Source organism: Equus caballus, chromosome 23 (assembly GCF_041296265.1).
Source record: "Equus caballus isolate H_3958 breed thoroughbred chromosome 23, TB-T2T, whole genome shotgun sequence".
NCBI classification, from domain to species: domain Eukaryota; kingdom Metazoa; phylum Chordata; class Mammalia; order Perissodactyla; family Equidae; genus Equus; species Equus caballus.
Window position 1 is genome coordinate 51462849 of NC_091706.1, and position 23577 is coordinate 51486425.

At 44.7% G+C, this 23577-nt stretch overlaps 1 protein-coding gene across 1 annotated transcript in view; it reads right to left on the reverse strand.

Moving 5' to 3' along the window:
- Positions 1-5999: 5999 nt before the first annotated feature.
- SAXO1 (stabilizer of axonemal microtubules 1) overlaps positions 6000-23577 on the reverse strand; it is an 80033-nt gene continuing 62455 nt past the window's right edge. The window contains exons 3-4 of the mRNA XM_005605025.4: positions 18022-18224; positions 6000-7167 (exon numbers count right to left, since the gene is read on the reverse strand). Coding sequence (XP_005605082.1) covers positions 6164-7167; positions 18022-18224 — 1207 coding nt within the window. The 3' untranslated portion in view covers positions 6000-6163. The remainder of the gene's footprint in view (positions 7168-18021; positions 18225-23577) is intronic.

A 23577-nucleotide genomic window follows, 5' to 3' on the forward strand; every position in this document is an offset into this window, starting at 1 on the left:
CTTCCCTGATTATTCTGGATAAATGAGACAAATGGGAATTCATTTATCCAACACTGTTGATGCATTTGTCCAGACTTTAAAAATGGGAATGTATAATTTTTTATTCTTTTTACTAAATTGGGGTCATAAGCACAAACCATGGTATATCTTTCCAGACTTAATAAAGTATGTATGTATGTGCACGTGTGTATGCATGTGTATGCATATATATATATTCTTTTTATTATATCATAGTCATAATTCCTGAGCTGCCATACTTTTGAGTTCTGCACTTTTTAATTTTTTTGGCCTCTAGTCCCACAGCCAAGCTATCAGCTGTCGCTCCTTTCTGTTCTGAATGTGTCTGCCTATAGCAGCAGTCTCTCCTGCTCTTCTGTGGGCTAGTAAACCAGATAAGAGAAGCTCACTGGAACTGTGTGTGTAAAAAAAACAAAAGTGGTGGAGAGGGGCCAATACACTCAGAGCCAGCCCCAGGGTAAGGGGTGAGCGCTGAGCACAGGACCTGAGTTTCCATACATGAAATGCATGTCAATGATTTTGGCAATTTAAAGGCTGCTGATTTCCAGGTTCCTGACTCGGTTTTGGACAGCTGAAATTTCCAAATAACTGACCTTTGACTATGAGCAGTGTTATAACACTTAGCCAAGAAAAAAGCCACTCCAAGTTGATAGTAAGCACTCAGTGCTGCTTAGAAACTTTAAAATGAAAAGTTCTGGGGGTTTTTTTTAAGCCCAGGAGAGCCCATAGTCCAAAAAAATTCCATTTCTTAGTTTATAAGTCATTCACTGGCACAGATGTCAAATTTCAGTCATTTTTCAGGGATTTTGTCTGCTTATAACTCTCAAGTAGCTGCTTGCCTGTTTAAAGAGTATCTGTGGGCTCCCCTCTTTTATGATCCTATAACACGAAAAGGACAGAGATTGGGGACAATGGGGAAGCTTGGGGACAAGCAAGTTTCCCTCTTGTCATTGAAAGAAGAGCCTTGGCCCCGAGTAGGCAGGCAGGGTGCAGGCAGGCAGGAAGGCTGGGCTCGCAGTAAAAGCCCAAGAAAATCAGTGTCAGATTCAATCGCAGGAATGGAAATTTCCTGAATCCTTGTGGTTAGCATCAAGCTGGGTTTGCTGCTACACTTAGAGGAGTCACAAAGAAAAGCCACCAAGTCTTCTCATGTCGGCATTCAAGGATCCAGAGGCAGGGACTAGGGCACCTGTGGCCCAGAAGTGTGGCTTAAAGAGGAGCCCAGCTTCGTAGTGCCCTGATGCCTTTTGCAGAATCCAGAGCACATGTTCTGGAAGGTTCACAGGCTCCTGGGCTCCCGTTGCATCCCCAAAATGGGGAGGAGCCAAGCACCTGCTCAGCCAGCCACGTGGAAATTCAGAGCCTGCCCTGCCAAAGAAAACACCCCTGGTTGGCCCCCACCCCTACCCCCAGCATTCGTGCTCAGAAGGACCTGTCTCTTCCCGCTCAAGGCCTGCCAACCAGATGTGGGCCTGAGTGATAGCAGGGCAGGCCCAAGGAGCCAGGGGACCATTTGATCTGCAGTTAGGACCTGGGCACACCCCACCTTCTCTGCCTACTTCCTCTTGACAACTGCACAGATGAAAAGCACTTTTAGAGGAAAAGGGTCCCTCAGTTCATCTTCATGCCCTGAATGACCAGATCGTCAAAGGGTGCATCACTTCGGAAAGGTTTGGCTGCGCCAATGCCATCGCTCTGGAGCAGTTAGCTTCACTCTTGCTTTAGGAGCCAAAGTTCGGAGTGGGGTACAGAGTACAGTTACTCTAAGTGTGGACATTATTTCAAACATGTTTAGAGCAGGGAGACTACAATGAAAAGGTATTTGGAGGACACCATGTGACAGCAAAGCCATGAGACAGAGGAGAGAGTCTTACTCCCCAGCCACCCCCATACAATACAGCCCCCAGCCAGGACTGCTGCTTCTGATGTCAGAACCGGGCTGTGGTCTCTGCTCAGTTGAGGGCTGTCTCTGAGCCTCCAGACCCTCTCTCCATGAAATGGCTGGCGATGTCTGACAGCGGTAGGAAGGATAGGTGGAGCCGAGAATGGAGGTGGGAGAGCACTGTCTGACGCTCTCTGCATAGCCTTGGGGAACACCCTGGGGGTCAGAGGTTAGAGGCCCACACCAGGGCCCCCTTCACCTGCACACACTGGTTGGCCTAGTACTCATTCTACACTGTCCAGGTTGGCTCTTCTGTCCAGTCAGGGAAAAGGCTGCCCTCCAGTTATCCTTTCCTGTTGAGAAAACCCATTAGTACTCATCACTTTCAGCTGGCTCTATCTGTGCCAGGCCAGGTGATGGGCTGTCTCCTTCAGCTCATCTCCCTCCAACATCCTCGCATACTGAACTCTAATAAAACGATAACGAAACCATAAAATGCCATAGTGAAGAAGATGGGAGGAGGGTCATCAACGGACGAGGGTTTTCAAGAAATTTGAAGAAGACAGGAGGTAGATGGTGGAATGATGACTGACAAGCATAGAATGGAAAGCCACCGCCTAGAATAAAAATGCCTCAGGAATGCTGGAGCTGATACAGAGCAGGTCCACAAGGCAGAACCGGGCAGGGGTTCAGGATTTGAAATACCAGGTACCACAGAAATCAGAGTGATAAAATGGTGCAAAAAATGGGGACGGCTGAAAGAATTGCTCACAATGGGCCCACCTTCCCCACCCTCCAGCCATTGCCTGGCAAAAGAGCTTGGACCCAAGCCAAAATAGGGAAGCTCATCTTTAAAGATTCTGCCCCTTGTGAAAATGCAACAAGCAGTAGAATGGAGCGTCCTCTAAGCTGTTCTTGGTGCTGAATTTATACCTTAAGGGGGCAGGGGGGTGGCAAGTGGAGAGGGGGTACCTGATCACCAAAAAATGAGAGTGATGTGCCAAGGTCTCCACCGTGCAGGTGGCCCCACTGTCAGGTAAGCCAAGGGATAAGACCTGCCCTGGCCACCTCGCCTGCTAATGCCGGGGCTGCCTTGTGCATGGCACAGCAGGGAAACACCATCATCGGGAGTGGGACCTCATCCCAGCAGACGCCCCTGGGCTCCGTACCCCAAACCGGCAGGCCATGCCCCACCAGCCCAGGGCTTCCACCCCAGCGAATCCCACTCTCTCCAGCCAGTCAGCTGCACTTGGAGCCTCTGCTTCCCTCAGACAGGATAGAGTTCACCCTCTTTGGGCTCTAAAAGCCCTACCTGTTTTCCTCTCCAGAACCTGGTCCCCAGAGCACACTGGATTCTGAGCTGGAGCAGGTGCCCTGCTTGGCCATAAAACTTTCCCCTCTGTGTTCTCTCCCGTCTCTCATAATTTTTCTTCTATAACATGCTGGAAGTCTTGAGAACACTGGGCTGTGATGAGTGACTAAGCTCCCACTTCACGCTCACAAGTGGACGATACATGATATAAAACGTAAACACGTGCGTATTTTCGAGAGAAGACAATGTGTTTGAAGCCTTCCACCATCGGGGTTTGTTGAACAGGATGTGTCAGGTATTAGAGCAGTGTGTGCACATGTTTTAATTGCAGTAAAAAAGCCTTTTTCCAACAAAGTCTTGTATGGAAGCCCAATGCACAGAACTGATTAACAAGAAGCTGCTCTGACAGAGCAGGGGAGGGGAACGAAGGCCCATCTGCTCAGCTCACCATCCCTTCCCTCCTTGTGGCCCAAGTGACTTCCTAAAATGAAATTTCCAGGGAGCACAGTTAGCAACTCAACTCAGAACAACTAAAAAGCTGACTATATGAAAAAAGTAAATATGTTACTTTGTAAAACGTAAAATAAAAAACATGAGCAATGATCCTTACCTGCGCACTTGTAAACACTGACCAATAGAATCCTAAGCAGATTCAGCCAGGCAGAACTCAACCCCATCTTCATCACCACCATCATCCTCGCCTACATTTAATGAGAGGTAACCGTGAGCCGGGGCTAAGTGATCCACACACATTCTGTCATTCAACCCAAACAACAAAACCACGAGGCCAGTGTTGCTATTATTCACATTTTAAAGAATTTGACCATCTCGTAGCTAGTAGGTGACAAGCACCAAGATGAAAGCCCAGGTCTGGACTCTCCCCCTTGCATGCTCTTAGCCACTGTTCCACCAGTCCCCATAATAGCACTTGTGTCCTTCTTTATGTATTTTCTGAACTTTTTACTTGTATTAACTACTTTCATAATAACAAGCCTATTTTAATTTGAGACCAAAATAAAACAGGTAGTAAAGGAGAGCCGGTTCCTTAAGTTCTAGAGAAGTGGGCAAGCCAGGAATGCCCTGGGCAACTCATCAAGCCTGGGGTCACCAGGCAGGTGACCCCCAGTGTCACAAATAGAGGGCTCAGAGGAAATTCCTCACCCCAAGCAGGCTCAGAGCTCATTAATCAGCCAGGTCCATCCAGCCTTATTCAGCTTCCTCCCTTCCTACTCATCAGAAACATTAGAAAAGCTTATTACTCTTGATATAACCAAACACTGTCATACAACTACACTGAGAAGGGAGAGAGAAGGAGGGAATGTAAATGGGATGTCAAGTAAATGTAACGTAGAATGTAATGTAAAGAAGGAGACGTGGTTTGTGGAGCCATGAGACCTGAGACACAGCAGATGGGAAGTGCCTAGTGTTGTGGGAAGAACACTGGATTGAAATAGAAGACCTGGGTTCCAACCTTGGCTCTGGCACTCCAAACTCTGTAGCCTTTGGTAAGGTGCATAACCTCTCTGAGCCCCTTTAGCCCACAAAGGGCAGGTATCCAGACCCTACATACCAACAAGATGATTAAATGACGTAGGTCCCAAGCCAGTGATACAAATTAACCTCATGGTGATGATACAAGGGGTGGGCACCTGAGCAGTCTGGGCCAGGTAGGTGAGAGCCATGGAAAGACCGAGCCCTGGATAATAGATGTAGGTGTCTTGCCTTGAGCCTAAGCCCAAGCCTCCACACTTGAACCAAAATTTCCTTTCCCCTCCATGCTGTTCTCAAGTTCTGAGACCATGGAGTATACACTAGGGTTCTGTGGACTCGAAAGAGAGGTGGGTGTCCCCCCATTTGAGGCTCACCCAGACCACGAACCCATCAGACCCTGCTGTCGGCCCTCTTGAACAAAGTCCTTCCTCAATTCTTTCCAATCTAAAAAAACTCTCCAAATTACATAGCCTTAGTACCAAACCTTAGATGCAAAAGAGAAACTTCCATTCCTTTCTCCAGGGCAGGATCCAGCTCACCACCATGTCAAGCTTTGTCACAGGTCTGGTCACAGTTATCACTTTAGGACAAGCAGGTCCAGCCTTCCCAGGAACCAGCCCAGCATGAGGCCATTTTTTCCAGGCTCTGAGCATTTAGAATAACTCACAGCCCTCGGGCCAGCTGCCAACTGCCTGGTTGCCAAGGGTCCCTTTTCCCCTTCCTCTCCCTGGAATCAGAACTTGCACTGGTTTGGGGATGGGAGAGGTCTGGCAGGTGCATGCTCCCCTGGGACTGCCAAAGGACCTCTTCCTCCCATCTCCCATGACTAGACCCACACCCCATCGGACAGCATTGTTCTTGCTGGTATGTCACCATGTGAAGAGATAGAAAGATGCCCTGTGAAGCAGCCCTGGGCAGAGAACCCAAAACAAGACTCCAGACTGGATCCAAGGCACCCCAACCAGTATTGAGATGCAATGGGGGCTTTAGTCTGGAATCTCCCCAAAGGTCCCAAGGAACATAGCCTGTCTTCCGCATAAACAGCACACAGGGGTGAACACACAGACCTGCAGATTCAATCCCCCCAAAATAAAGTTTATTCTTTGGTACTTCATATTTGGCAAGGGTTAATCATAAGGTCAATTCATACAATGCTTAAATTAGTAAACTACATCTGGATCGGAGAAAAGCTCATAGAGACCAGCTTTGATCCCATGAGCACAAGGTAAGGGACCAAAGAGGGGAGACAGCAGAGGAAGAGTTAAGAGGAGAAATTAGCCAGCCAGTGATTAAATGTTATTTTCCTTGAGTCAAGTGATTCTCATTTTATTCGTGTCCTGGAAATGATGATGAAGATTTTTTTTTTTTCATTTTGGGGAATTCTTTTTTTGTCCAATGAATAACTCAATCATCTGCTTTTAAAAGTGTTGTGCAATTTCTAAATAACAACTCTTAAAAAATCAGGCTGACACTGCCAACTCCTGCTGGTTGGGATTTTCCGAATCACCTACAGAAAGACTGCTGCTGTGCCGAGAGCCTGTCTGGGAAACTGGCCTGTATATCCTGTGCCCCAAAGCATCCATTTCCTCAAACGTGTAGCCAGGGGGCTCAGGGTATGAAGCCAGGCACCTGCCCATTTCCTTAGGAGTAAAGCTGACTGTGTACGTGGTCTGGCCCTCCACGGGGATATTTGCTCGAGGGCCAGACCAGGGGGGCTTACAGCTTTTGGTATTGATGGGTGGGTGGGGCACATAATGGGCCCGTGTGGTGGTCAGGCAGTCCAAGGGTTCTGTAGGAAAGTTCAGCTGCGGAATGGGCTTGACTGGCTCTGTGCGCTTGCTGGCCCACTGCTTGTAGTCATCCTTGGTGGTGGTGGAGCTTTCGAAGCGGCCACCCTTCTTGACCGAGAGCACTGGTCGGCAGGACTGGGCTGGGGCACCCTTAGGGTATGTGTAATGGGACTGCACTGTTGTCAGAAGGTCCATCTTTTCTTCGGGAGGGACATAGGTGATAGGAGCTTTGGAGAACACCTGGGGTGTTGGCCAAGCTTGGTACTTATCTCGAAACTCCGTGGTGTTAGAGAAAGGCGTGTCTAGAGCACAGGGCCTGGCTGGAGGTTTCAAGCTCTTGGCTGGCTCCCCCATCAGGCCCCGGTAGGCCTCTTTGTGGGTGGTGAGGCTTTCAAAGGGGATTTCACAGGGTCTGAACTTCTCCGCCTCATACACAAAGCGCTTCTCCACAGGGTGAGCCACATAGCTCATTTTGTAGTTAGTCAGATCCTCCAGGGGGATGTTACAGAGCTTAGGCACAACCGGAGGCTTACAGCTTGTGGTGTTCACCAGGCCCTTTATAGAGTAGTCATCCTGATGTGTGGTTCTACTATCAAACTTAGTTGACGCTGGCCGGTAGCTGTTGTCTGGACGAAGTAGCTCTCGTCTTGGTTGGTTCCAGGGTAAATAATCAGCTGAAAATAAAACAGAAGTGGTAATTACTCATAAATCAAGCCAATCAACCTGCATGTATTCCAAGGGGTCCCAAAGCCACAAGCCAGTCTCCAGTGAGATGTTCCTGGAGACAAAGGAAAAACAGAGTGGATCCCGGCCACCACCTCAACCAAGGGCTTGATGTTTCAACTTTATGTTATTTGTGGGTTACTGTGCAGAAGAGACACATTTACAGGAGTCTCATCACACCCATAATGCTGCATGCAGGGATTTTAGAGGGCCCACAGCCATGGGAGGATCCAGGGAATTAATTCCAGCAGAGGAGTCTGGCTTACCCTGGTCCAAAACAGTTCTGTTCCTCTATGGGGAAGGAGCCTCCTCTGAATCAGCACAGAGTGACTGGGAACACGCATGTGGGGTAGTGAGACAGGGGATTCACAGCCCACCACTGCTGGGCCAGCAGCAGGACCAACCAGGCCTCCCTGGTCATCCGTAGAGTGACTGCCACGATGTCCCTAGAGCTCACACATCTGATTCACATAAACCAAATATGGCATCCTGAGGAATAAGGGCATTGTGTTGGCTGGTGAGAGAATAACAGTAGCCACCACTTGTAAAGAGCTTATTATGTTACAGGCAGTGTTCTAAAGGCTTTCTATACTAACTCTTAATCTTCAGACAGGCCTAATAAGGTGGGTACTATCGATATGCCCATTTTACACATGGAGAAACAGAGGTACAGAAAATTTCAGAAACTTGCCCAAAGTCACTTGGCTAGAAGTAGAAAATCATGGATGCAAATCCAGATCCAGAACCCATGGTCCGACCCACTCCATTATCTGGTTCTGACAATTAAGGAACACTGACTATGGTGCCAGCCAATTGTGCTCAGGGCTTTCCATACAGACCTTATTTCATCTTCATAATAACCCTCTGTAATGGGTATGATGGTCTCCATTTTACAGATTTCCCAAAGCAAGGCTCAGAGAGGCTAAGAAACTTGCCCAAAAGTCACATGGCTAGGGAGATAAGAGTTGGAATTTAAACCACATAGTTGACCCAAAGCTGTGCTCCCATATCACAGGAGTACTATATTTCTAGATAGAATGAAGGCTAAACAAAAGACTAGTGACAAATAATCAGAAAAGATTTTCAGGAAGAAGAGAATTTCAGAATGTGTGAAAAATGAAACGGCTTGGCCAGCTATATCTAGGAGATGGTTGTCTCAAGAGGAAGCTACACTGTGGGACAGGAATGGCCAAGACAACAGGAGGCCTGCACCCAAAGGAAATCTGCCCTAGAGATGGCACCCAGGCATCTTGAGGAGATGTCCTCAGACAGCACTGCTGGGGCTTTCTGAGTAACTTCACCACACAAATCCTCAGAGCAGCTTAGAACCCAGAAATCCAGGTAAGAAAAACGGTGCCATTCAACCACCTCGACACTGCTGCCATTCTGCTCATAACACTTGGCTCACATCCAAGTCCTACATCGTCCCCATTGCGCCCATCGATTACCAGATCCAAAGTAGCCAATATGGAACCCTAGTGAACCCTCTGAAACCACAGGGAATTCTCTTACTTACAGCTTTATAAAGGGTTAGAACCAAAGCAGCTTCCCAGGAACCTTGGGTGTATATAGCCAATGCCAGTGGAGTCCGTGGGCACACTTCCTTAGACAGCTTTGTTGCGGTATGAACTGTATAACATAAATGCACCATCTTACATACACAATGCCATAACTGCTACAGAGCTATGCAACCATCACGAGAATCCAGTAACAGAACATTTTCATCACTCCAAAAATATCAAGCAAGCCCATCTGCAGTCAATCTTAATTCCCATCCTCAGGCATTAATGCCCTTTCTGAACATTTCACATAAACAGAATTGCACAATATGTAGTGTTTTGCATTTGGCTCCTTTCACTTTGCAGAATGTAACTGAGGTTCATGCCTGTTGCAGCACACATCACTAGTCCACTCCTTTTTATTGTTGCATAATACTACAGTACATGGCTATACCAAATTGTGTTTATCCAGTCATCAATTGATGGACATTTGAGTTGTTTCCACTTCTTGGCTATTATGAAATTTTCTGCTATGAACATTCACGGACAAATCTTTGTGTGGATATACGTTTTCATTTCTCTTAGGTAGACATCAAGAAGCAGAACTGCTACATTATATGGTAAACCTATGTTTAACTTTTTAAGGTACTGCAAACCTTTCCAAAGTAGATGTGCCATCGTACATTCCCACTAGCAATGTATGAAGGTTCTCATTTCTCCACATCCTCACCAATACTTATTATCTTTTTAATTACAGACATTCCAGCGGGTGTTTAGTGGTATCTCCTTGTAGTTTAGTTTGCATTTCCCTGATGACTAATGACATTGAGTATCTCTGCATGTGCTTATCAGGCATTCATATGTTTTTTTCGGTAAAATGCCTATTCAAAATCTTTTGCCCATTTTTAGGGGGCTTTTGTTGTTGTTGTTGTTAGGCATCCTGGTGCCTTCCCACCAAGAGGCACTGTGCACACACCCTGGCCTCTGGCCTCACGGGTCTCCCTCTCTGCTGGGAGAACGTAATCATGTTTAGCAGCACCTAACATTGACTGAGCGTTTACTATGACCCACACACTTCCCCAAGGGCTCTCCGCGTTGTTTGGTAAGGAAGATTGGCCCTGAGCTAACTTCTGTTGCCAATCTTCCTCTTTTTGCTTGAGGAAGATTGTCATTGAGCTAACATCTGTTCCAATCTTCCTCTATTTTGTATGTGGGACACCACCACAGCATGGCTTGATGAGCGGTGTGTAGGTCTGCCCCTGGGATCTGAAACCGTGAACCCCAGGGCACAAACTTAACCACTGTGCCACCGGGCTGGCCCCCTCATTTTTTAATCAAGCTGTTTGTCTTATTATTGAGTTATGAGTTATTTATATATTTTGGATACAAGTTCTCTATCACTTTATCTTTTCATTTTCTTACTAGTGTCTTTTGAAGCACACAGAGATTTTGAATTTTTATAAAGTCCAAATTTTTTCCTATGTCTTAGTCTAAAAGATTTATAGTTTTAACTCTCACATTTATGTCTCTGATCCTTTTTGAGTATGGTGTGAGGTAAAGGTCTAAGTTCATCTTTTTGCATGTGGATATCAAATTGTCCCAGCACCATTTATCAAAATGACAATTTTTTAGCTTTTCTGGTTTATTTGAATTTCATATGAAAAATTTAGGATCAACTTGCCAATTTCCGCAAAAAAAAAAAAAGCCTGCTGGGATTTTGATAGGAATAGCATTGAATCTATAGATCAACTTGGGGGGACCTCCATCTTGACTATATTGAATCTTCCAATCCATGAACATGGACTGCCTCACCATCTGTTTAGATATTATTTCATTTGTAATCAGCACTGTTTTATCATTTCTAGTGTACAAGTTCTACATTTCTTTTTAAAAATTTATCCCAAATATTGTATTCATTTTGAGGCTATTATGAAGAGAGCTGTTTTCTTAATTTCATTTTCAGATAATGCTAATATGTAGAAATAAAATTTGTCTATATTGCTCTTCAATAGTGATGTCTTTCCACATTCATATATTAGTTCTAGTAGGTTTTTATGGATTCCTTAGGATTATCTGCATACAGGATTATGTTGTCTGAGAATAAAGACAGTTTTACTTCTTTTCTAATCTAGATTACTCCTTCTTTTCTAATCTAATCTATTTAATTGTTTGTTTTTCTTGCATTATTGCATTGGCTAGAATAGCCAGTACAATGTTGAATGGAAGTGATGAGAGCTGACATCCCAGCCTTCTTCCCAATCTTAGGAGGAAAGCATAGAGTCTTCCTGCATTAAGTATGATGTTAGCTATAGGGTGTTTTGTGGATGCCCTTCTGCAGACTGAGGATATCTTCTTCTATTCCTAGCTTTTTGAGAGCTTTTATGGGTATCAGAGCTTGTCAAATGTGTTCTCTGTGTCTATCAATCATGGAGTTTTGTCTTTTACTTTATTAATGTGGTACATTACATTAACTGATTTACTGATGTTAAACTAACCTTTCATTCCTGGTATAAACCCCACAGCTTTATAATTACTGGTTCTGTAACTGTCTTTTCAATTAATCAAGAGAAAAGTATACATTTACCTACATAATTACCTTTACCAGTGCTCTTTATTTGTTTGCGTAGATTTGTGTTACCCTTTGGTATTATTTCCTTTCAGCCTGAAGGACTCCCTTCAGTATTTCTTGTAAGGCAAGTCAGCCAAATACAAATTCACCCAGACTTTGTTTATCTGGGAATGTCTTTATTTTCCCATCATTTTTGAAGCATAATCTTTTACTAGTTATAGAATTCTTGGTTGACAATTTTTTTCCTTTCAGTACTTGGAATATGTCATCCCACTGCCTTCAGTCCTCCATTGTTTCTGATGAGAACTTAGTTGTTATTGCCGTTTCCCTGTATGTGTTGAAGTGTTTCTCTTCTGCTTCTTTCCAAATCTTTGGCTTTGGCTTTCAACAGTTTGACTATTATTTGACCAGGTGTGGATCTCTTTGTATTTATTCTATTTGGATTGTGCTTCTTGGATGTGTAGATTGATATTTTTCAGGAAATTTAGGGAGTTTCAGCAATTAAACGTTTTTTCTGCCCCTTTATTCTCTTTCTGGGGCTCCCATTATAAGTCTGTTAGTATGCTAAATGGTCTTTCCCAAGTTTCTCAGTTTCTGTACAATTCTCTTAATTTTTTCCTGTTCTTCAGAATGGATAAGCTCTATTGATCTACCTCCATCTCCACTGAGTCTTTCTTCTGTCAACTGCTATTAAGCCCCTGTAATGAATTTATTTTGATTATTGTCCTTTCAACTTCAGAATTTTCATTTGATTCTTTTTTATGATTTCCCTTTATTGGTATTCTCTATTTGATAGACAATTGTTGTCATACTTTCCTTTATTTCTTTAAACATAGTTCCCTGTTGTTCTTTGAACATATTTATAATAGCTACTTTGAAGTATTTGTCTGCCAGGTCTAACATCTGGGCCTCCAGAGATAGTTTCCATTAACTGCTTTTTTTCCTATCCATCGATCACACTTCCTTGTTTCCTTTCATGCCTCATAATTTTTTGTTACAAACTCAACACTCAGATAATATGCCAAGTAACTCTGGATTCTGATCTCCCACTGGGAGTTGTTTTTGCTATTTAGTGACTTGCCTGCACTAATTCTATATAGTCTTATCTCCTCTGTGGTGTGTGGCCACTGATGTTTTTGCTCAGTTTTTTCTTTTTTTAATTGTTTTTATTTTTAAGCCTAGATTCCTAAGAGTCACCCCATATCAGCATAGTTTATTAAGCAGCCAATAATCAGAAGTTATGCTGAAGCACCTTAAGCCACTAAGGCTTTCGCCCTTTGCTAATGGATCTGTGTTGGAGAACATAATCAAAGATCAGGCAGTTTACAAGTCTTCCCTAGCTTTTATTTTATGCTGGGCTGTCTCATGTCTCCTTTGCACATACACTAGGACCATATTCAGCCAGGGAAGATAAGTAGATATCTAGGCCCCATCTCTGCTTCTCTTGAGCCTGTACACTGCCGTGCCCACATGCAGTCTTCCAGACACCAGGAATGTGCATGAGCTTATTAAGGCCCACTGTGTCTGTCTCATTCTCTGGATCTCCTTGTTAAATTTCTAGCTGGTCTGTTGCTTGCCCCAACAATTACTGCAACCTCAGACTAACTGCAGAAGTTGTCTTCCCTGATTTTTTGCCATTGAGATCACTATTGTTTTTATTGAAACCCCTGGGTATGCAAGTTACTCCAAACCAAGTTAACCCCCACCGGTAGCAGAGCTGCTCGCTTACACAGCCTAGCCTGTCCAGGCAGAATAACCACACAGATTGGGGTGGGGAAGTGGGGAGATGGAAGCAGCCCTAGAATAAAACACCATAGACTCCCACTGTCCATAACCAAGGGTTAGTAGTTTTTCTTGAATAAATGCTTCGTAGTTTGTGTAGACCTTTCGTTGATTTCCAGAGCCCCAAAATGGTGGATTTTTTACTATTTTGTCCAGTTTTGTTGTGGCTTTTTGGGAAGAGGATCTGCCAACCTCCTCACTTCACCACTCTAGAAGTCCTGACATCCCCACCCCCAGGCACACTCTTAAGCTTATTTTAGGCTAATAGTACTACCAAGTATTTATTTTAAATTGGCTTCATTTTAATTGAAAACCTAATCTTTCTCCAAGAACCATTAATGGCTTTATCAGCATCTTGAAAGCATTAGGGGGCCTTAGAGGGAACCATCTTGCTCAATATAAACCACATGTTTCCGCCTTAGACTTCAGGCCTCACTGAAATGGGAGCATCTACCTGTAGATGCCTACATGCTGCCTCAAGGTGCACAGGGGTAGGTAGGACAGGGCTCTTCTGGCCCTCTTCTGTGATGGATGAAGTGTTAAGAAAACAGGTTCCCAAGCTGAAAGTTGCCTCATGTGATTTCTGATACCCAACAATACAGTTGAAACCACATTATTATCCAACCTCCTAACTTCCTCCACCCAGCACATGTTACAAAAACCTCCACAGGACCCTGAAAACCTCAGAATTCCACATGACAAACTATTCACATGCCTGAAAAGCCATCAGTAAAAGCCCTTGAGGGCCAAGGTGACATGTGGGTAATTGGCAAGAACCTCTTTAAAAGGGATTCCATTCAATAATGTGTCTCAAAAAAAACTCTGCTAAACCTAAAGCTGAGCATCAAGTAATTACACTCTCAATCTTTCCAATTGCACAGTGTTTTGAAAATGTCAAAATTACAACCAAATGCTGCTGGAGCATATTTTACTGGTGGTTTTCTGGACCCTAGTAAAGGTGCTGGCCATGAGAGTAGAAAGGGAAAAGTCTGCATATTTTTCCTGTGGAACCATGGTAAGCAGAGCATATAGACATAATATAGATGGCACCCATTGAAATACACATATTTAATGACCTCAGTCTTTGGTTTCTTTTTTTTCCTTTGGAAGGAGAATCAATGTATGGCCATAAAACCATATAGATTGCTATGGGAAAGACTTACTAAAGTAGTAAATTTCCACAAGAGACAAAAAAGTCATCAAAAGAGTGATACACCCAGAGATAAGGCAAGGGTGTGGCCCCTCACACATCCAGGAGGTTGTGCAGGACTGACCCAAGGCCAGAGTAAACGTCCTGGGTCTTCCCCAGCTTCACTCCTGTGCTTGGCCAGGCCCCACAGACAAATAGGCTGGTTGGGAATTTGTGTAAATCTAGTGCCAAACTGTGTCACCTGGAACCCTTGTAAACAATGGCCCAGAACTATTCATTCATTTACTCCCCCACTAAACACATCTTTGTTGTGCCATCCCCTGTGCTAAGTGCTGGGAATATATGTTTGGCACTCAAGGCCCAGTTTTGGAAGCCATTATATCATAGGAAAGTAATAGAACAAATAAACCATTTAAATTAAAAGACTATGAAAGTATTATTCCAAAAAACTATTAAGACACATAGATTTGACCAATAGGTCCCAGTTTGCAACCTAACTATGAACATGTTTTCCTTTGGCTACATAATGATTTGTTTGTTTTTAAAATCTGAATTTCAGAAGAGAACTATGAAATTCAACCTCAAGGACATATGTAGTTGTACAATGTACATATGTAGGTGACTCCAAGAACAAAACCAAGGAGTCTAAGCATGCCTGGTTCTGAACAGCCCTGTTGATATTTGACTAGTATTTGTTCATTAATTCTGTGTAAGTAGATAAAGCAGTTAACAGATGCCAAAAGTTTAAGAAAAATGAAGGAGAAGAAAACAGGGTTTTTCTCAGTTTTAACTTTCTCAGTAGGGAAAAGCCAGACATGATTCAGTTTTAGCGGTGGAATACTGTTGCCTGGTTTGCAGAGGGCAGTAAGATGTAACTGTTTGAAGAACGGGAAGAAAATGGGAGAGCTAGAGGTGGGAGAGATTAAAGCGTAAGTATTGGGTTGGGTTTTTGCTATGTGTTTATGTTGAGGGGTGAGTATTTTGTGGGGAGGTGTAAGGAGGCCTCCTCTTTCAATAACACCACTGGGCTGCTCCATCCTTGCCAACCCCAAGGTAAGCAAGGAGCCTCTCTCACTCTCAGACCTCTCCTTGCACCTAGGGCAAGGTGGGGAGGGGGAACTAAGCTGAGGAACCAGCGCTCTGAAGAGCCTCTAACTAAGGCAGGATTCTCAAATCCAGGGCCCCACAGGGAGGGTGTGCAGCAAAGGCGAGTTTGTAGCTAAATGTGCCCTACCAGAGTCCCTGCTCCCTCCCCTTGCAGAAGTAATGGCTCTCTCCAGCTTTGTTCCTCCTTCTTGCCTGCTTAGTGCCCATTTTTTGTCTTCCTGTAAACACTGGATGAAAAAGGAGAGAAATGAGCCCTGCAGATGCTCAAGTACGGCCCGGCCATGGGCCTGGTTGTACTGACTCCTCTGTGAAGCATCTCCTGTGGTGCCTGCCTTGTCAAGGGTAACTGGCAAAGAAAAAGACAGATCCTTGCCCTCTTAGAGCTTACAGTCTGGCCAAGGAGACAAATGTTAAACAAAATTACACAGTGAATTATAAAACCAGGGAGGACAAGGCACACTTAGAGCCTCTATCAGGGTGTGTGTAGTCTGGCACGGGGGAGGCTCTGGGAAGGCCTCTAAGGGTGTGATGTCTGCTGCTCACTGGAGGGAGAGCTAGACAAGGGAAGGGAGGAGGGCTCCATAAAGAGGGAACAGCATGTGTAAAATGCCCTAAGATAGAAAAGAAACAGAGGAAAGGAACTGAAAGACGGTCCTGTGGCCGGAGCATAGGGGCTCAGGGAGGAGGAGCCAGAATCTGCAAGGTGTCAAAGGAGTTGGTAAAGGTTTGGGATTTTATCCTAAGAACCATAATAATTACCTGTGGAGTTTTAAGCAGAGTAGAGGTCAGATCCAATTCTTTTTCTTTTTTTTTTTTGCTAAAAAGATTCATCCTGTGCTGACATCTCTGCCAATCTTCCCCTATTTTTTATGGGGCTCACCGCCATAGCATGGCCGCTGACAAGTGGTGTAGGTCTGTACCCAGGAACCAAACCCAGGCCACCAAAGCAGAATACACCAGACTCAACCACTAGGCAACACGGTCGGGCCCCAACTGTCATTTTTAAAAGACCTCCCTGGTGCCTTTCTGTGGAAAATGGATAAGAATTGACAAGATTAGAGACATGCTCAGGTGTGTGCCCAGGTGTGGACATGAAGAAGGCAAGATTAGGGCTTTGCTAGGAGGAAGAAACAAAAGGACAGAAGAGAAAGGGGGTAAAAGATGCACCGGAATGATATTACATGGAATAGGCTACATGGGGTCAGGCAGAGGAGGGGCTGATGTTGAGAAGGAAGGTAAGGCATCAGTGGACTGGAGGTCCCAATGAGGCCAAGGACTGTCATGGTGGGAGTAAAGAACAGAACAAGCCGGAAGGACCAGATGTTGGTATGCATGAAAGTGAAGCCATTTTGGGGTAGGATGAAGTCCAGAATGTGGCTTGGCAGAAGGTGGCTGTGAAAGAGTGGAAAAGGACAGACAACACAAAAGATAAGAAGATACAAGGACAGAATCCAGATTGCGAGAGAGGCCGACATCAGTCTGGCCCTGAGTCCCAGTTCCTGGCAGAAGCAGAGAAGCCCAGCCACATGTAGAGTCTTCTAGAATGACAGATTCACAGCTCCTAGGAAGGCTTCAGGAAGATTCCTACGTCTCCTCAAGACTCCCTACCTCCCCTGGCCTAAGCATTTGGTTTGGTTAAATAAAAGCAACTATCATCACGCCATTCAGACGTCCACGAGCATGTTACATGAACCATTTAGCATGTGTTCCTAGAGCAACCATGTGTAACCATAAGCAGAAAAGTTACTGATTACAAACGTGGCCTCCATTCTCATGGTCTCAGCCTTGTAGTTTGTGCTCCACAGAGCGAGTGACTGCTACTTGGCTTGCACCACACATACAACTCCATACCCTCTCTCTCTTGCGAGACTATAAAGTCAAGGGCAGGTCATTATGCTTCCTTCCCAGTTTCTAATACCATGCCTGGAATGTAGTAGACGCTTAATAAAGAATGAATCAATCCCATTTATATGAACTTCAAAACTGGTAAAAACTAATTTATGTGTTAAATGTCAGCATAACTGTTCTATCCTGGGTGGGAATGGAGACCGGAGATGGGAGTATCAATGTTATATTTCCTGATCTTGGTGCTGTTTACATGTTTGTGCACTCAAAATTCATGGGTCTGTATAATTATGATCTGTACATCTTTGAGCATGTATGTTTCCATAATTTTTTAAATGGATGAATGAATCTATCAATCAGTGGTGGAACCTAACATAGCTTAAACCTGCAATCCTTCTCCAGTGTACGATGACAACAGCAAGCTAAGGCAGTTGTCAGCAAATAGTCTCTACAAGAGGCCAGACATTAAATGTCTTAGCTCTTGCAGGCCATACGGTCTCTGTCACAACTTTGCTGCTGTAGCATAAAAGTAGCCACAGATAATGTGTAAAACAAACGCGTGTGGCTATGTTCCAACAAAATGTACTTATGAACACTGAACTTTGAATTTCGTACAATTTTCATATGTTCTAAAACAGTCTTCTTTTTGATCTTTTTTTTTAATCATTCAAAAATCTAAAAACCATTCTTAGCTATCCAACTGTACAAAAACAGGCTGCAGGCCAAACTCGGTCTAGAGGACATGGTTTGCACACCCTCCGCACTAGGGGGTGTGCATAGAAAACGCATCTCTTGGCCAGCACATAGGTTCAGCCTATCCTTCCCCCAACCTGCCCCTCCAGCACTCTCCCACCTTTATAAGTAGGCAGACACTCCATCTTGTCGCCACATGGATATTTACTGTCCCGAGGTTTGATGGGGTCCACTCGACAGACAGGGTATGGGTTGTAATCTTGTTTATACGTTGTGAGCAGATCCATATTCTCCTCACTTGGGACGAACTGGTCAGGATGGGGGACCTTCACTGGTAACACTTTGTGAGGCCCGAAATCTCTCCTGTAAAGGAAATAAGCATACGGCATTGAAGCCCTGGCTCAGAACAAGCCTCATGGTTTCCATTCAACCCAATTCTACAAATGTTTGCTCAGAAGTCATCTTCTAACTCTATCCTAACTGCTCTTCCTCCTCTGTTTCTCACTTTCGAGAAACATACCACCATTCCCTTCTCACCCAAGTCAGACACCTCGATCCACTTCTCACAGCTCCAGAGGATCATTCACCAAGGGCAGGCCTCTCCACGTCACTGGTTTGTCTTTCCCTCTTGGTTCAGACCCTGACCATTTCTTACTTGGATCGTGTGACAACTTACCACCTGGGCTTCTTGCTTCGTTCCCACCACTTCTACTTCAACGCCCATAGTGTGGTCAGAATAAACTCTCTAAAATGAAAATTACATCATTTCACTCCCCAGCTTAAATTCTTCCAGATAAAGCCCAACTTTCTAGCATGGTCCTCAAGCTTTCCTGAACCTGCCTCTGCCTTATTCCCCAACCACATCTCCCACCTCTCTCCCTGGCCCACTTTCCACTCTAACCACACTGGACCACTGAGGAGGCCCCTCACCTGTGCCTGCCATCTCCATCTTCCTTCACCCCAACCCCGTCACTGTGGAGCTTTTATTTTTTAGGTACCACCACCTCCTTCTCTGTGTCCCCAATAGCTTCTGCTAATATTTATCTCCTTCCTCTACTTGATCTTACAGAAAACCCAGAAGAGAAGAAAAGTGCAATAAATGGAGATCATGAATCTTTCATTTCTTAGCTATCTGGCATCACCACGCCTACTATTTCAGGGCGTATGAAAACGATGGGATGGAAAAAGAATGATGGTCTTTACTAAAGAAGAAGCACTCCCTTCCCAAAGCATCTCCCAGTTATAAAAAGGCCAAGATGCTAACTACACCACCACCAGGAATCACGCTGGCCACACCAGGGCTCAGCTTGGGTGTGCACTGCTCACCAGGGCAGTGTCAGCTTCCCATGGCTCAAGGCAAACTCTCTTAAGCAAACATTCCCCCCCACGCCCACCCCAGGGCTTCTGCTTTATACAGCAGAGTGTTTTTTGCCTGGAACCCATTTATCCAACTGGACAGGGGAAGGTAGATTTTCCCCGACGGTGCTTGCCAAAACAGCCTCAGCAAGGGGAGGGGAAGGTTTCCGGACAGGAAAACATCAGGCCTAAACACCAATAAAACCTACTTTCCGGTCGAGATCTGGAGCAGCATTACTGAGCCATGCTTGACTAGCAAAGGTAACACGCTCCACTGTAACCTGTCTTGCATGAATTATACACATGGTTGTCAATAAACTCAAACCAGGGCCTGAAAATGCTTGGCGGGATGGGAGAGGGAGTTAGGAAGCACAAGAATTAGTCTCTCCAGGGCTCTAAGGGGGAAATGGGAGAAGCTTCAGTTGAACTCCCAGTAACACCCTCTGGGTAGATTTAAAAATACATCTCAGCAGTGGTTACAGGGCCTTCAGCCTGGCTCCCTTCCCAGGGGCCCACGTTGACAAACAGCAAGAGGAAGCTCAGTAACCCACGGCATCTGGAAGCTGACTATATGAATCGGCGCTTATGGAGGGAATAGGCCAAACAACAACCCAGGGGTCATCTCCACACTTCTACTCCACCTAGTGTGTAGGTACCTCATGCCAGAGTCTGTCCAATACTGAACCAAGTGTGGCAGGGAGCAGGGCGCGTGAGGCCCTCAGCCAGCCACAGAGACAAATGGAAATACTCAGAAAACCCTGTCTGAAAACTGGTTGACTGCAAAGTGGCTTTTACCAGAAAGTTTGTGTTCTCAGGGGAGGGCTCCCAAGGGGAAGTGAGCTCTCCTAACTCCCAAAAATGGTGGAGTGCGGTTTAGAGGCAGCCTGAGACCACACAGCTCCATATAAACATGTTCATTGATGGCTACCCAAAATTCAGCCCGCTGCACTTTCAACCGAGAATCAGGAGATATCAAGGGCAAGCAGTGAGGAATAAAGCTGAAGCCAAGCTGCCCCATGGACCCTCCCAATACCAGACAGCCAAGAGTGCTTTCAAGTCACGGGCCTGCCATACTCTGGGACCCTACACATAGGCCATGACATCCTCTTCTGCCATTAACTTCTACTGTTCCCCTCACACATGTATGAGAACCTTCCTATGAGGGCTGCCAAGCTCTCTGGCAACTAAAGTGTGCCCAGTGCCCCTACCTCCTTCTGCTCCTACAGGAAAAGAGCAGATAAATGCCCACAACCAGACTCATCCATTCACGGACTATCCTGAAGTCGGTTTCTCAAAGACAAAAGCAGATGTAGCAAAATCTTTGCTCATCATGTGTAGGGAACAAAATCGTTAACTGAATCTCCTTCTCCAGTACAAAATTCAAGCTCCTCTGTGAAGGCACATCTACGGCTGAATTTACTGATCAGCTACAACCAAGGAAACGATCCTGAAGGGGGGCCGGGGGTAGGGCGTACGGAATGATCCACTTCTGAAGAGAGGAAACGTTTTCAGTTTAAAGTTTAATTCATTTATACCCCACCCAAAAATATTTACTGTGGCTTAAGAGTGAGTTTAATCAGAATTTACGAGTCTCCTCATTATGTTTTTACGTTGAGAACATTCACTGAAACCTATCGTTAACCACAGCATAACTGCCTGTCCCCAATCTCACATAATCTTACAGCCGTAAGTTCGCGTAAAAGAAAAGTATTTTATTCTTCCCAGAAATTGCTCAAATTTAGTAGCCTTTTTTTTTAAAGAACACTCTCCTCTCTTCCTGTAGTACATTTCCTAGTCCCTGTGCCCATTGTGACTATGAACCAAGAAAAAAACGGATCAAAGAAGTTTCTTTTTTAGATGCATAACCATAAAAGTTAGATTGTGTGGAAGGCCAAGAGTTAAGCTCCGAGTTAAGTAAAGGTTCAAGTGACCCTGCTGGGAAAGTCATAATAACTTGACTTCCAATCATTAGGCAAAGCCAAGGAGAGGTGTTTGACAAGAGTCTGACAAAAGGAAAGAAGAAATAACATAACAGCCAACAGGGTCGTGAGCCTGGAAGTGGGAAAAGGAGATTTTCACTGCAATAGAGGAGCCATACGATCATTTTTGTTAACCTATTTTTAATGTTTATATAAGCAAACTTCAGAATTTGTTAGTGTGACCATATAGTCAACCATAATACGTGGAATCCTTTTTAAGAAGAGTTCCTCCTCTTGCCCAAAGCCAATCTCTTCACCTCTGCCAGAAATCCCCTCCCTCTTTCCAGGAACCTCGTCTATGGGCCATCTCCTAGTCTGTGGTTTAAACTCTTCCTCCTGCTGGCTCCTTTTTGTCAGTATTTAATCATGCACCAGTCCTTCCCATCTTTAAAGGAAAGAGACAAACCATCAAACAACTCTCGTTGGCGTCCTCTCCCCTCCACTCCTCTCTCCTCCCCTTCTCTCTTCTGGGAAGGGTTGTATAGAGGTGCAGACTTGCCTTCCTCACTCCCCACTCAGGCTCCACCCATCAAATCGGATTCCACTCACTCATTGCTCTAGCCAAGGCTGGCAAAGTACCACCTTGTTTACAAATCCAATCATTGCTCCTCAGGCCTTTATCCCCCTGTACCATCTTCACAGCATCCATCCTCTCACTCATTTTTTTAAGACGCTCTCCTCTTGACTTCTGACACTCCTCATGATTTGTCCTCTTAGTCTCCTCTGTGGGGTTTTGCTCTTTGTCAATTGATTTTATTTCCTTACTTCCTCACATAATTCTAAAATCTCCCCAGGTTAAAAGGCACCCTCTAGGGGCTGGCCCTGTGGCCGAGTGGTTAAGTTCGCACTCCGCTGCAGGCGGTCCAGTGTTTCACTGGTTCGAATCCTGGGCGCGGACATGGCACTGCTCATCAGACCATGCTGAGGCAGCATCTCACATGCCACAACTGGAAGGACCCACAACGAAGAATATAAAACTATGTACCGGCGGGCTTTGGGGAGAAAAAGGAAAAAATAAAATCTTTTAAAAAAAAATAAAAAATAAATAAATAAAAGGCACCCTCTAAGGAAACCATTGTGTCATCACAGGCAGGTTGGGAAGCCCAGCCCAGCACACTGAGAAAGATCCCTAGGCAGATTCACAGGACTTGATTCGTGCCCCTGATCCTCATAAGAACACACTGAGCCCTCTTTATCTTCACTGTGACAGACCAGGATTCAAGTTACAAGCACCTATCTCCTCCTTTACTCTCTCATCTCCTCAACTCCCACCAAAGCTGAGGCTAACAGCTGTCACTACTTCATATAAACTCTGGACAAAATATAAAGAACTGCCAGTGAGTGCTTAAGAGCAACCAATGTAGACAGATTCTGGAGCAGAGCCAACAGGTGGAAGAAGGGAACGATACTGGGTGACTCTGTAAGTTTCCATTTTTTTCTAAGCTCCCAGTCTGAAGGCAGGCTCCAGTCTGTGCCACACAGACAGCTTAAATGTGAATAGAAAACTTTCCACCTTTGACTGAAGAACCACAGCACCAAGTCTAGGGCAGCCATAGGTGTCAGAAAGTGAGGAAGGAATCCTGGATAGGAAAGAACCAGAGACAGGAAGCCTCAGTTCTGTATATAAACTGGGCACAAATCTCTGGCTGACCTCACCTGCATGGGGCAGACTTCAAGCAACTATGCTAAAGATAAAGAACTGGATTGAAATTTGAGGTGACCCCCAAGACAGAGTTTGCATTTGAATCCAATGAAGTTACCTCCTATCTGCTTGGGGGGAAAAAACACTCTTTAGAAGAATGCAAGAATGTCCAGGGTCTCTCCAGCACAACATCAACAATGTACAGGATCAATCCAAAACTACTTGATATACACACAGGAAAATGTGACCCATTCTCAAGAAAAAAAGATAATCATGAAGACCACCCCAAGCAGACCTAGATGTTGAAATTAGCAAAGATTTTAAAGCAGCTATTTTAACTATGTTCAATTACCAAAGGCAAAGTAAGGTTATAATTAATTAAAAGATAAGAAGTTACAGAAGAGAAATAGAAATTATATTTTTTTTAAAAATGGAGGATGGCCCCATGGTCAAGTGGTTAATTTCATCCACTCCACTTCGGCGGCCCAGGGTTTCACCAGTTCGGATCCTGGGCGCAGACACAGCACTGCTCATCAGGCCATGCTGAGGCAGCATCCCACATAGCACAACCAGAAGGACCTGCAACTAGAATATATAACTATGTACTAGGGGGCTTTGGGGAGAAGGAGAAGAAAGGGAAAAAAAAAAGGAGAACATTGGCAACAGATTTTAGCTCAGGTGCAAATCTTTTAAAAAAATAAAAAATAATAAATAAAATTAAAAATGTAAATTCTAAAAC